The sequence below is a fragment of the Narcine bancroftii genome, chromosome 1, assembly GCF_036971445.1.
Source record: "Narcine bancroftii isolate sNarBan1 chromosome 1, sNarBan1.hap1, whole genome shotgun sequence".
Classification (NCBI taxonomy): Eukaryota; Metazoa; Chordata; class Chondrichthyes; order Torpediniformes; family Narcinidae; genus Narcine; species Narcine bancroftii.
Window position 1 is genome coordinate 198,867,011 of NC_091469.1, and position 13,460 is coordinate 198,880,470.

The following is a 13,460-nucleotide window of genomic DNA, read 5'->3' on the forward strand; positions in this document are numbered from 1 at the left end:
TTGGAGTCTTAGCAGGCGTTAATTGTCCAAAAGTGGCTAATCCACAACTGCCAAAGTTCCAAAGGTTTAAAAAAAATTTTTTTCCTTGATATATAACTGATAATTGTTTTGTTTAATTGAGAATTATAAATATCGATTATATTATAGAAGGTGAAAATAAGGGTAATGAATTGTAAATTCCTCCCTTTTTTAAATAAGGGAAATTTTATAACTTCCTTGAAAAGTTATAAATTCTTCCTGTTTCTTTTTTTTTCTCCTTTTGATTAGTATATTTTTGCTATTATGTGTTGATACGCTATTAAGAATGTACTTTTGAGTTTTGAATATACATTATATTTTAAGAATATTTCTTATATTTGGAACATTGTTTTATTGAAATGTTTAATTTAATTGTTAAAGGCTTTATATAAGATTTTAAATTATTTTAAAAATAAAAAAATTAATGATGTGAGTTACAATTTACGTATATTAATGTTTTATGGTATGTTTTATTTATTCTGTGTAACTGCTTATATCAATTTATTGAATTGTACCCTTTTCCCCCTGTTAATACAAGTTTTTATTAAAAATCAATAAAAATATTTCAAAAAGTCAAAGTTCCAAAGGTGCCAGACTATCTCAAGGAAGTCCTAAGGTTGGTGTCAGGATTGGAGAATGTCTTATGAAGCAAGGTTCAAGGAGCTGGTTCTTTACTCTTTGCAGTGACAAAGGATAAGAAGTGACTTAGTAGAGTTTATGAAAGGCTGGATGTATACGGTGGAGAGCCAGTACCCTTTTTCTGGAGCAGCAATACTAAGTACCAGAAGGCACTGTTTAAGATGAGTGGAGGAAAGCTTAGGTGAGATGTCAGGTAGGTTTTTTTTAACACTGAGAGTGGTGGGTGCCTGGAATGCATTGCTGGGGGTGCTGGTGGAGGCTGGTGCAATAGGGACATTCTAAAGACTCTTTTAGATAGACACATGAAGGTAAGACAAATAGAGGGTTTTGGGAGTGAGAGAATGAAAAATTTGATTGTAATGGAGTAGGTTTACATGGGTTAGCACAACATCGAGAGCTGAAGGGCCTGAACTGTGCTGTAATGTTCGGTCTTCTATTATCAGAGTTTTACAGTTCATGAATAAAGGACTGAATGTTTTTGTTGGTATTCTGCAAGAGATTCTTGTATTCTGTTACTTAGCGATAGATGATTGGATTTCACATTCTAACATCTACTCTGAGAATGAGCACTGAACATTTATTAGGGGCTACTCACATGTTTCCTCTCAGAAGCTCGCAGTGACTTTGCAGAGTAATACAACAGAAGTGATCCAGAGAGAATGAGCCAGTAGCGAGTCCATGATGACAACTGGAAGGATATAAAAAGGTTCTTCATTGTCAAACCAAATAAATTGCATGACAAATCAAGCAGCCACCATGGGCTCTGGCAGATAGGATGTGCGTCAGACCTTGTCCATTTACACATTTTACACTCTGCTTTTATGCAGAATTCAATCAGTGGGATTCTCTACTGGCCCCCAGTCGGTGGGATTCTCCACAGGCCCCCAATCAGTGGGATTCTCCACAGGCCTCCAATCACTGGGATACTCCACAGGCCCCCATTCGATGGGATTCTCCACGGGCTCCCAATGGGTGGGATTCTCCACAGGCCCCCAATGGGTGGGATTCTCCATCGGCTCCCAATGGGTGGGATTCTCCACAGGCACTCAATAGGTTAAGTTCTACCCTTGGCCTCCAACAGTGGTGGATCCTTCCTAACCCAAGGCATGATAAGTAGACCATAAGTTTCATGCTGGCATGAAACCACTACCCAGTTCCATCCTATATGCTGGATCTCATGGTTATCTTGTAGGTCACTCTATGCCAAGTACCCACCCAATGACTATGGGGGGGGGGGGGAAGAGGGGTAGATGGATGGAAGGGCAGGGAAGGGGAGGTGAAGGTGGAGGGGAGAGAGGGAGCAGGAGGGCCTCGTCCATCAACCTTTAACACAACTGCTTAGCACTGGGGGAAAAAATGATCCTGAAACATGTTGCCCCCTGCAGATCCTTATGCCTTTACCAAAGGCAATATATCCTTCCCATCTACTCTTTCTCAGCCCTTCAATATTTTCTACGTTCAATTACATCTTCCTGTAAAAAAAAGAGCGTGTGATGCGCAAGTTTGAACAAGACTAAGACGTAAACCGCCTGGTTTAAAATGGCCAATGCCAGGAATACAACATCAAGAAAAAACAGCAATGCAGTTTGTTTGGTATATTATTTTTTATTGAAACTGAGCACCATGGTAAAACCAGACAGAGCCCTTGGAAGTTCAGCTGAAAGTGAAGCTTATGGTACTCCACCTTGCTCACTTCAGGCACTACATCTGTATGGGGAACAGTGGCAGATCTTTAATGAAACTTTGTCTTCAGGTTTTCATTTCCCCACATTCAGCTGATGGTCTCATCAAATGACTACATGCATTGGTACAGATGAACTGAGCTTAAACACAGGACAATGTGAAGTTGTTTGATTTGGAAATTATCACAAGAGGGAGCACCTTCCTCAAAGTTCCTGATGCCTCCATCCTACCTGTAGAAGTAGTGTTTAATGCTGGTGGCCAGAATTGACTGAATTATGCTGTTAAACCCAATTGCAAAACCTGTATTGGGCAAAAAGATATCCCACAACTCAAGAGTCAGAATACTAGTTTTCATTCAGTGAGACTGTCTGAAGCAGGATTCAAACCCAATCCATTGAGAACCAGGATTAGTCATATAGATGTAGTGAGATACAGCAGGGAAATGGACCTCGAGATCACCAAGATTTTGCTGGCCATCAGCCATTTACACTAATCCTGCATTAATCCCATCCTTATTAGTTCAAAGGCCACTTTTTAAATTATGAGCTTGCAATTAATATTGGTGATCAATCCTGGCCTAATTTATTGCTTCTTGAACACAAGGTCTTCTCTGCAGAAAAGAGTTGTACTGCCTGCATCACTACCTTTTCTGGTGACATTTACTCCCTGAATGCTCCTCAAGGATTGATGCACTCAGGAGGGATCAGAAAATAAGCTGCTGAAGGATCTCAGCAAGTCAGGCAGCATCTGTGGAGGCAAAGGGATGGCCAACGCTTCGGGCTGAGACCTGATTTGTGGTATCCATTACTCACCGGATTTTGGCTGTGTGATAGTACAGATTCTATCACCAATGTGCATATGTACATATGTACAGATTGTAGTGTAAGATGACTGTGATTGGCTGAGAGTGTAGCCATTCCTACTGGCAGGTCTTAAAGGATTGCTCCTAGCCAGACCAGGTCATTCTGGACTGGTTGACCTACTTGTGATATGCTCCAGTCTTTTAGTTAATAAAAGCCTTGGTTTGGATCAACAAGTCTTTGGTTCTTTCGACACGCATTACAATTTTATTAACTAAAAGACACGTATCTGGACAATGTCACCATCTGCGGCCATGACATGGAGGATCATGATGCCAACCTTGAGAAATTTTTTCAGACTGCAATTCAGCTGAACTTGACCTAGAATTTTGACAAGTGTGTCTTCCAGACAACTCGACTCGCAATTCGGGCTGTATGGTGGAGAACGGGGTGGTCATGCCGGACCCTGACCAGATGCGTCCCATCATGTACTCCCCCCCCGCCCCACAACACCCAGAAAGCACTCAGACACTGCCTGGGCTTTTTCTCTTACTATGCCCAATGGGTTCCACACTATGCTGATAAGGCACGGCCACTCATCAAGACCACCTCCTTCCCCCGTCAACCAAAGCCATAGTGGCCTTCGACCGCATCAAACGGACATCGCTGCTGCAACGCTGCACACCATTGACGAGTCCATTCCGTTCCAAGTCAAAAGCGATGCGTCTGATTTTGCACTGGCTGCCACTTTGAACCAGGCCGGCCGGCTGGTAGCCTTCTTCTCCAGAACCCTCCAGGGACCTGAGAGCCGACACTCCTCTGTCGAGAAGGAGGCCCAGGCCATAATCGAGGCAGTACATCGTTGGAGACACTACGTCACTGGCAGGCGCTTTATGCTGCTGATCGACCAACGCGCGGTTTCCTTCATGTTTAGCAATACCCAGCGAGGTAAGATCAAGAATGACAAAATCGCCAGGTGGAGAATTGAGCTCTCCACCTTTAATTATGACATACTGTATTGGCCAGGTAAACTCAACGACCCGCCAGATGCACTATCCAGGGGGTCTTGGGCCAACATGCAACTGGACAGACTACAGAAACTCCACGAGGAGCTCTGTCATCCAGGGGTCACTAGGTTTGTGCACTTTGTCAAATCTCACAACCTGCCCTACACGGTCGAGGAGATTCGTTCCATGACCCGGGCCTGCCCAGTGTGCGCTAAGTGCAAGCCCCACTTCTTCCATCCGGAGAACACCCACATCATCAAAGCCACCCGCCTCTTTGAGCGTCTCAGCCTAGACTTCAAGGGGCCCCTACCGTCGACCAACCATAACACCTACATCCTTACGGCCATCGACGAGTACACCCGCTTCCCGTTCACTGTGCTCTGCTCGGTCATGACTGCCTCCTCAGTTATAGAGGCCCTGCACAGCATCTTTGCCATCTTCAGGTACCCCAGTTACATCCACAGTGACAGGGGGTCCTCGTTTATGAGCGGGGAGCTTTGGCAGTACCTTCTGGAGCGAGATATTGCTTCAAGCAGGACCACCAGCTATAACCCACGTGGTAATGAGCAAGTCGAAAGAGAGAATGCCACTGTCTGGAAAGCGGTTATGCTTGCCTTCCGGTCCAAAGGTCTCCCCACCTCTCGCTGGCAGGATGTGCTCACCAGTGCCTTACACTCCATACGCTCCCTCCTATGCACCGCGACCAATGCCACCCCCCATGAAAGGATGTTCTCTTTCCCGAGGAAATCTGAGTCGGTTACGACCATACCAGCATGGCTCACGGTTCCCGGTCCAGTCCTTTTATGACACCACGTCCGGTACTCTAAGAATGACCCCTTGGTTGACCGAGTGACTCTGCTCCACACGAACCCGCATTATGAGTGCCCAGACGGACGGGAGGACACAGTCTCGGTAAGGTCATGTGCTTGAACAGAGGGACCAGCAACACCCCACCAGCTCAGGCCAGACTGTCGACAACGGTGTTGGGGAATTGAGTGAAGCAGTGGCCGCACCCTACAGGCCTGCCGGCAACCCCAATTCCGGCGCCATGGTGGTCATGCCAGATGGTCAGACCCCCTGACCGGTACAGCCCCTAACCTCCACTCACCCTGGGGTCGGTTCTCAAAGAAGGGGTGAATGTGATAGTACAGATTCTATCACAAATGTGTATATGTACATATGTACAGATGGTAGTGTAGGATGACTGTGATTGGCTGAGAGTGTAGCCACACCTACTGGCAGATCTTAAAGGATTGCTCCTAGCCAGATCAGGTCATTCTGGACTGGTCAACCTACTTGTGATATGCTCCAGTCTTTTAGTTAATAAAAGCCTTGGTTTGGATCAACAAGTCTTTCGTTCTTTCGACGCGCATTACAGGCTGCATGGGAGCTACCTGGTGACAACACCCTGACTGCCCATGTGCAGCTGGGGCACACATGGTAACCAGGTCAACATGAGAAGCAGGATAACTGTGAGGGACCATGTGGGTTAACAGAGCATGGGGTGAGGTGAGAACTGAGAGTGTCTCACTGGAACTAAGACCCCTCACTGCCATGAGCACCTGTGCTTCCTCCCAATGCTCACAGGTAGTTCCTTCCTCACTGTGAGGTCCTACCAGGTCAACTCACAAGCTCTGTAGGGCATCCAATACTAAGGGGAAAGAACCTTCATGTGGGCATCCTTCTGTCGACCTGGAGTTGTAACATGATAAGTTTGGGGGGCGGGGGGAACAACTGAGGAAGATGGTTGCTCTGGGAGCTTGCCCAGACTCAATGGGCTGAATGTCCTGCTCTTATGTTCATAGAAAACATGAAATGATCTTTCAGTTCCCTGAGTCTAAGGAGAGAACTTTCAGGGGATGTAAATTCCAGCCTTGTTGCTCATTAGGTTGAAAACCTTCATATATGGGCTGAGAATAATTAGCCCCCAAGTCAGTGCCAACTCAAACAATCCAAGCATTTGAATGACTCAAAGAAGGAAAATAAGAAAACAATCCGTTGATTACTTACTGCTGGCTTCTTGCCTTCCTTCAGCAAAGTCTTCCGTCTCAATGGTCCTTCGATAGTGTTGGTTCCATTTGTACCACTTAAGTGGTAATTGTAGGTGTCTGTGGGGCTGATGAGAGAAGGAAGGCAGTCAAAGCAAAGACTTTAGGTACAGAACAGAATCTTCCACCACAGAGACCTGCCCAATCACACCCCACTCAATGCCAATTGGCTTGGCCCCTCATGTATAACTCCACTGACGTTCAGGGTGTTTAGAAACACATGCATTAAGTTCACGACGCATGTTAACAGAAATGTGGGGCAAAATGTATGCAGGGTGCATGCTGTGTGCTGCTTGCCCACTGCTGGGATTGGATAGGTTCCTACGTGGCAATAGCTGGGTCTCAAACCATTTCAAGTTCTCAGGCTGTGGATTAAACATGGTCGTTTCATCTTCTGGTTGTATTCACAGCCAGAACTTTGTTCCATCGTGAGTTTCACTCCCAGCAAGCATCACGAAGGCATCTCACCAAGTTTGTCTTCCACTCTTGCTGAGCTCTGCAGCATACGTTAAATCCTAATGCTGGGCCAGTAAAGACTGCAGAAGGAATGAAGTAGAAAAATAAATTGTTGCTATTTTTCCATTTTGGGAACTATCAGCAGGGAGCAGACAACCACTGGTCAGGGGTCTGATGGGCATTTTATACAGCTGTATGAATATTAGAGCTAACCTGGATGTATGCTTGCTGGAAAACCCTTTCATTCAACAGTAAACAAGTGCTCTATACACAGTGGCTCTTAGTTAAGCCTTGCCATATTGTAAAATTCTCACGAGTAAAGCACAAAAGTCTATAGACACCATGGTTGAAGTGAAAACACAAAGCTGGAAAAACTCAGCAGGTCAGTGGACTTTACATAGCAAAGGTACAGATACTTGACCAATGCTTTAGGTTTGAGACCTTCATCAAATGTCAGCAGGCACCCGAAGAAAATGGTAAGGGGGAAAGGTGCATGACCTCAAAGGCAGGAGGTAATAGATGGAGAAAGTAGGGAGGGCACAGCACCAAGCCAGGGTAGGAGGGATGGCTTGAGATCTGGGTAGAGATCTCATGGAAAGAAGATGGGGAAGGGAATGAAAGGGAGGGAGAATGGAGAGTAAGTTAGCAGAAACCAGAAAGTCGCTGTTAATACCTTCCGCCTGGAGAGTACCCAGACAGAAAATCAGGTGCTGTTTGTTAACTTACATGTGATCTTGGTGGGATACTACATGAGGCCATGGACAGTCATAGGACGCAGAATTGAAATGGTTGGCAACTGGGAAGTTCCTATCACTGGTGTGGACAGAGTGAAGGTGCTCTGCAAAGTGATCTCCCAGTTTGCACTGTCTCTCGGAAGGCTACAAAGGGAGCACCGGATGCAGTAGATCACTCCCGCGGATACACAAGTGAAGTGTTGCAGGAAAGTGTCAAAAGTTTCCGGCACTTACAACATGATCCTAATAACAGAAGCATCTTCCCTTCTCTGCCTTCCATAGGGACCACTCCCTCCATGACTCCCTTGTACACTCATCCCTCCCGACCCATCCTTCGCACCCCCACCCTCCCCTCCCTGGCACCTTACCCTGTGGCCACAGGAGGCGCAACACTTGTGTCCACACCACATCCCTCATCACAGTCTGGGACCCCAAACAGGCCTTTCAAGTGAAGTTACACCTCACTTGTGTATGCGCAGGTGTGATCTACTGCATCCAGTGCTCTATTTTGGCCTTCTTTACATCGGAGAGACTGGGCACAGATTGGGAGATACTTTGCTGAGCACCTTCACTCTGTGGCATCAGCAACAAGGTTCTCCCAGTGGTCAACCACTTCCAATCTGTGGCCCACTCCTATACTCATAGGTCTGTCAATATCTTCATGTACTATCCCACCAAGACCACCTGCAACTTAAAGGAACAGCACTTGATTTTCCATTTGGGCACTCTCCAGCCAAATGGCATTAATATTGACTTCTCTGGTTCCTGCAAACCTGCTCTCTGTTTTCCCTCCCTTCCCTTCCCTGTCTTCTTTCCCTCAGCTCTCCACCCCCTTCTCTCTCTATTCACCTAGCCATCCCTCCTCCCCCTGCTTGCTGCTGTGCCCTTCCTCTCTTTTCCACCTATTACCTCCTGTCTTTGGGATTGTGCTCCTCCCCCACCCCTCCCCCTTACCATTTTGTTCGGATGCTTGCCGACATTTTTCCATACCTTGATGAAGGGCTCAAGCCCCAAATGTATCTTTTTTTTGCTACATAAAGGGCATTGTTTGACCTGCTGAGTTTCTCCAGCATTTTGTGTTTTTACTTGTAAAATTCTCACTCTTGATTTTGGATCCCCTGGATGTCTCCCCTCCCACTAACTGTAATGTCGTCAGGCCTTCCCCCACTTCTGCACAACTCTAATTCTGCTCTTTTACCCTTCCTGAAATGTTGTTGTCCTGCACCTGGCAGCCACACCTTCAACCATGAGGTTCCCAAACTTTGAAATTCCTTCCCCATATTCCTCTGCCTCTGCATCACTGTGGCATTCCTAAAAAGCTGTTTTCAAGGTTTTGGTCATGTATGCGGGTCGAAAGAACCAAAGACTTGTTGATCCAAACCAAGGCTTTTATTAACTAAAAGACTGAAGCATATCACAAGTAGGCCGACCAGTCCAGAATGACCTGGTCTGGCTAGGAGCAATCCTTTAAGACCTGCCAGTAGGTGGCAAGGCTTTTATTAACTAAAAGACTGGAGCATATCACAAGTAGGCCGACCAGTCCAGAATGACCTGGTCTGGCTAGGAGCGATCCTTTAAGACCTGCCAGTAGGTGGCAAGGCTTTTATTAACTAAAAGACTGGAGCATATCACAAGTAGGCCGACCAGTCCAGAATGACCTGGTCTGGCTAGGAGCGATCCTATAAGACCTGCCAGTAGGTGGCAAGGCTTTTATTAACTAAAAGACTGGAGCATATCACAAGTAGGCCGACCAGTCCAGAATGACCTGGTCTGGCTAGGAGCGATCCTTTAAGACCTGCCAGTAGGTGGCAAGGCTTTTATTAACTAAAAGACTGGAGCATATCACAAGTAGGCCGACCAGTCCAGAATGACCTGGTCTGGCTAGGAGCAATCCTTTAAGACCTGCCAGTAGGTGGCAAGGCTTTTATTAACTAAAAGACTGGAGCATATCACAAGTAGGCCGACCAGTCCAGAATGACCTGGTCTGGCTAGGAGCAATCCTTTAAGACCTGCCAGTAGGTGGCAAGGCTTTTATTAACTAAAAGACTGGAGCATATCACAAGTAGGCCGACCAGTCCAGAATGACCTGGTCTGGCTAGGAGCGATCCTTTAAGACCTGCCAGTAGGTGGCAAGGCTTTTATTAACTAAAAGACTGGAGCATATCACAAGTAGGCCGACCAGTCCAGAATGACCTGGTCTGGCTAGGAGCAATCCTTTAAGACCTGCCAGTAGGTGGCAAGGCTTTTATTAACTAAAAGACTGGAGCATATCACAAGTAGGTCGACCAGTCCAGAATGACCTGGTCTGGCTAGGAGCAATCCTTTAAGACCTGCCAGTAGGTGGCAAGGCTTTTATTAACTAAAAGACTGGAGCATATCACAAGTAGGCCGACCAGTCCAGAATGACCTGGTCTGGCTAGGAGCAATCCTTTAAGACCTGCCAGTAGGTGGCAAGGCTTTTATTAACTAAAAGACTGGAGCATATCACAAGTAGGTCGACCAGTCCAGAATGACCTGGTCTGGCTAGGAGCGATCCTTTAAGACCTGCCAGTAGGTGGCAAGGCTTTTATTAACTAAAAGACTGGAGCATATCACAAGTAGGTCGACCAGTCCAGAATGACCTGGTCTGGCTAGGAGTGATCCTTTAAGACCTGCCAGTAGGTGGCAAGGCTTTTATTAACTAAAAGACTGGAGCATATCACAAGTAGGCCGACCAGTCCAGAATGACCTGGTCTGGCTAGGAGCGATCCTTTAAGACCTGCCAGTAGGTGGCAAGGCTTTTATTAACTAAAAGACTGGAGCATATCACAAGTAGGTCGACCAGTCCAGAATGACCTGGTCTGGCTAGGAGCAATCCTTTAAGACCTGCCAGTAGGTGGCAAGGCTTTTATTAACTAAAAGACTGGAGCATATCACAAGTAGGCCGACCAGTCCAGAATGACCTGGTCTGGCTAGGAGCAATCCTTTAAGACCTGCCAGTAGGTGGCAAGGCTTTTATTAACTAAAAGACTGGAGCATATCACAAGTAGGCCAACCAGTCCAGAATGACCTGGTCTGGCTAGGAGCGATCCTTTAAGACCTGCCAGTAGGTGGCAAGGCTTTTATTAACTAAAAGACTGGAGCATATCACAAGTAGGCCGAACAGTCCAGAATGACCTGGTCTGGCTAGGAGCAATCCTTTAAGACCTGTCAGTAGGTGTGGCTACACTCTCATCCAATCACAGTCATCCTACACTACCATCTGTACATATGTACATATACACATTGATGATAGAATCTGTACTAATGCCTTCAGTCTGGTTTAGCATCACCTACACTCTGGGACTGGATGAGTAAAACAGTGGTCCTCAAAGGGTGGACCTCAAGAGCAACGGTAAGACCAGCACGGCTCATGTTGGCAAAGCTCCTTTACATCCTGTTGCAGCAACATGAGGCAGAGATTGAATTGAATTGAATGTTATCAAGTGGGCTGAGATGCTTGGATAAACTTTATTTTGCGTGCTATCCAGGAAAGTCAACCTAAACATGAAATAACAGGTAGCGCAAGATTAAAAACAGAAAGTGATGGTGTTAATATTAGAATAAAGCAAAAGTGCAGGGTATAATGTTAAAGACAAAATTACACTTAAGTAGTGCATCATCTTGTATAAATGGGAGGTCCATTTAAGAGTCTGAATGCAGCAGGAAAGTAACCAGAAACAGGCCAGTTCAGCCATGCCAAACATCTTCTCCCACCTAGTCCCACTGACTCGCATTTAACCCATAACCCTCCACACCTCTCCCGTCCATATACCTATCCAACCTTTCCTTGAATATTAACATCTATCTTGCTTCTACCACCACTGCCGGAAGTTCATTCCACACCCCCCACCACCCTCTGCGTGAAGAATTTCCCCCTCGTGTTTCCATATAACCATATAACCACCTACAGCACAAAAACAGGCCGGTCTGGCCCTTCTAGTCTGTGCCGAACATCTTCTCCTACCTAATCCCACATTCGGCACATCACCCTCCACACCTCTCCCGTCCATAAACCCATCCAACCTTTCCTTGAATATTAACATCGATCTCGCTTCTACCACCTCTGCAGGAACCCTTAAATTTTTCCCCTTTTACTCACAGTCCATGCACTCTTGTTGGAATCTTCCCCCACCCTCAGTGGAAAAAGCCTGTCCACATTGACTCTATCTGTCCCCCTTATAATTTTGAATACCTCTATCAAATCACCCCTCAACCTTCTACGCTCCAGGGAATAAAGTCTCAGCCTGCTCAACCGTTCCCTGTAACTCAAACCCTGAAACCCCGGCAACATTCTTGTAAACCTCCTCTGCACTCTCTCTACACTGTTTATATCCTTCCTGTAATTCGATGACTAAAACTGCACACAGTATTCAAAATTTGGCCTCACCAATGCCTTATATAATTTCAACATTACATTACATCGCATCATACTAAATGCCTTCTTCACCACCCTATCCACATGTGATACAACTTTCAGGGAATTAGGTACAATGACTCCTAAATCCCTTTGTTCCACTGCAGGGTCGGTGTGGCAGAGGATGCAGTAAGTTTTCAGTGAGAGAAGGAAGTGGCTCCACAATAAGCAGCACTCTATAAAAGGGAAAAGAGATGTCCCTCTGCATCCAATCCAGTGCCCAGGATTTTTGGAATGGCTTTACTACTGATCTCTTGTAGAACATGTGTATTTGATTTTCTTTTCCATTTCTTTTTTAAAAAATATTTTATTTAAAATGTTTCCATACTTGATTTTCTTTTTTTCTTTTCCATTTCTTGGCCACAATATTTGTGTTTGGTCCTTGGTTAACTAAAAGTTGGCTTCAAGTCCAATGGAGTTAAAAGGATTGCCTGGTGTTAATGTGATCCATTTTCTGGTCTGTGACTTAACCACTTACACTTGGTAAGGCTTTAGACAGTGTCCACACTAGTGTACAGAGGCAAACAGAAACAGAAAGGTACAGAGTGCCTTGAAATATAGAGACTGGAATGTTTCTCCCTGGAGCATGGGAGACTAAGTTGGGGATGGGGATGGGGGAGGGGGGAGGGGGGGTGGTGTGGACCCTAGAGTAGGTGAATCTAAAATGAAAGGGCATAGATTTAAGGTGAGCTGGGAAGATTTATAAGGGGCCTGAGGGATACCTTCTTCATAAATGATAGAAGTGAGGACAATTGAGATGTTGAGAAGACATTTAGAGAGGTGTGAGGAGGTGACCAAATGCAGTTAAAAAGGACAAGCTTGGCGGGCATGGACAAGTCAGGCTGCAGAACACCACAGGGAAGAATGAGGGAAAGGTTTTTATTCCCGACTAGTTATTATAGATATTTATAAGATGTATAATGCTGTAAAAATGATAAAGCTTTTCTGCAAAAAATAATGGCCATGAGCTACTAGTTGAAATTACCTCCCTCTGTTGAAAATTCACAACTGCAATCAGTCATGAGAAGGGGGTTAGAAGACCATGGAAAACTCATCAAGCCATTTACTGATGAACTGCTCAGAGAAGTGTTGGTATGATTGGTTTCACTGCAATATTTACGTTGGGGAACCTGTGTCTCAGTCTAGTCTCTTCTAATTCACAGGATCAGGCCAATCATGGTTCTCACTGTGGTGGTATGTCATGCATGATGTCATTACACCACTAGGTCACCAGGTGGCTCATCTGGTGACCTTGTTTATGCCTGGGGTGGGGGGTTGGGGGGGGGGAGTGGGGGTTGGGAATATCCCTTCCCCCTCATTCTGGTCTAGGCTTGTACGAGGCAAGACCAAGGCCTCAAAGCCTAGCTGTATGCCAGTCTATTAAAACTTGTGTTTGACCTGCACTCTGCCTTGTGTGGTTTGATGTTAGTAGTCTACAATTTAATAGACTGCTATACATCTCCAGAATGGATGCCCTGCTAGACCTCGACTCAGCCGAGACCTGACTGAGGGACCCAGGAAGGAAACGGGCCCTGTGCACGTGCAGCCGAAAACGGACCGGCCAGAAAGCTGTGAGATCGGGATCGAGAGTGAGGGGGGAGCCAACCCCACAGTCGTGGTGGATTTCGAAGGGGTCAGAA

At 45.9% G+C, this 13,460-nt stretch overlaps 1 protein-coding gene across 4 annotated transcripts in view; it reads right to left on the reverse strand.

The window, feature by feature from the left end:
• The window catches only part of LOC138737239 (ras-specific guanine nucleotide-releasing factor RalGPS1-like), a 647,381-nt gene that overhangs the window by 13,226 nt on the left and 620,695 nt on the right, over positions 1 to 13,460 (reverse strand). For all 4 annotated transcript variants that reach the window (XM_069887990.1, XM_069887972.1, XM_069887982.1 and 1 more), the window contains 2 exons: positions 6,158 to 6,263; positions 1,253 to 1,345 (listed from right to left, as the gene is read on the reverse strand). In XM_069887990.1, the coding sequence (XP_069744091.1) occupies positions 1,253 to 1,345; positions 6,158 to 6,263 (199 nt within the window). The remainder of the gene's footprint in view (positions 1 to 1,252; positions 1,346 to 6,157; positions 6,264 to 13,460) is intronic.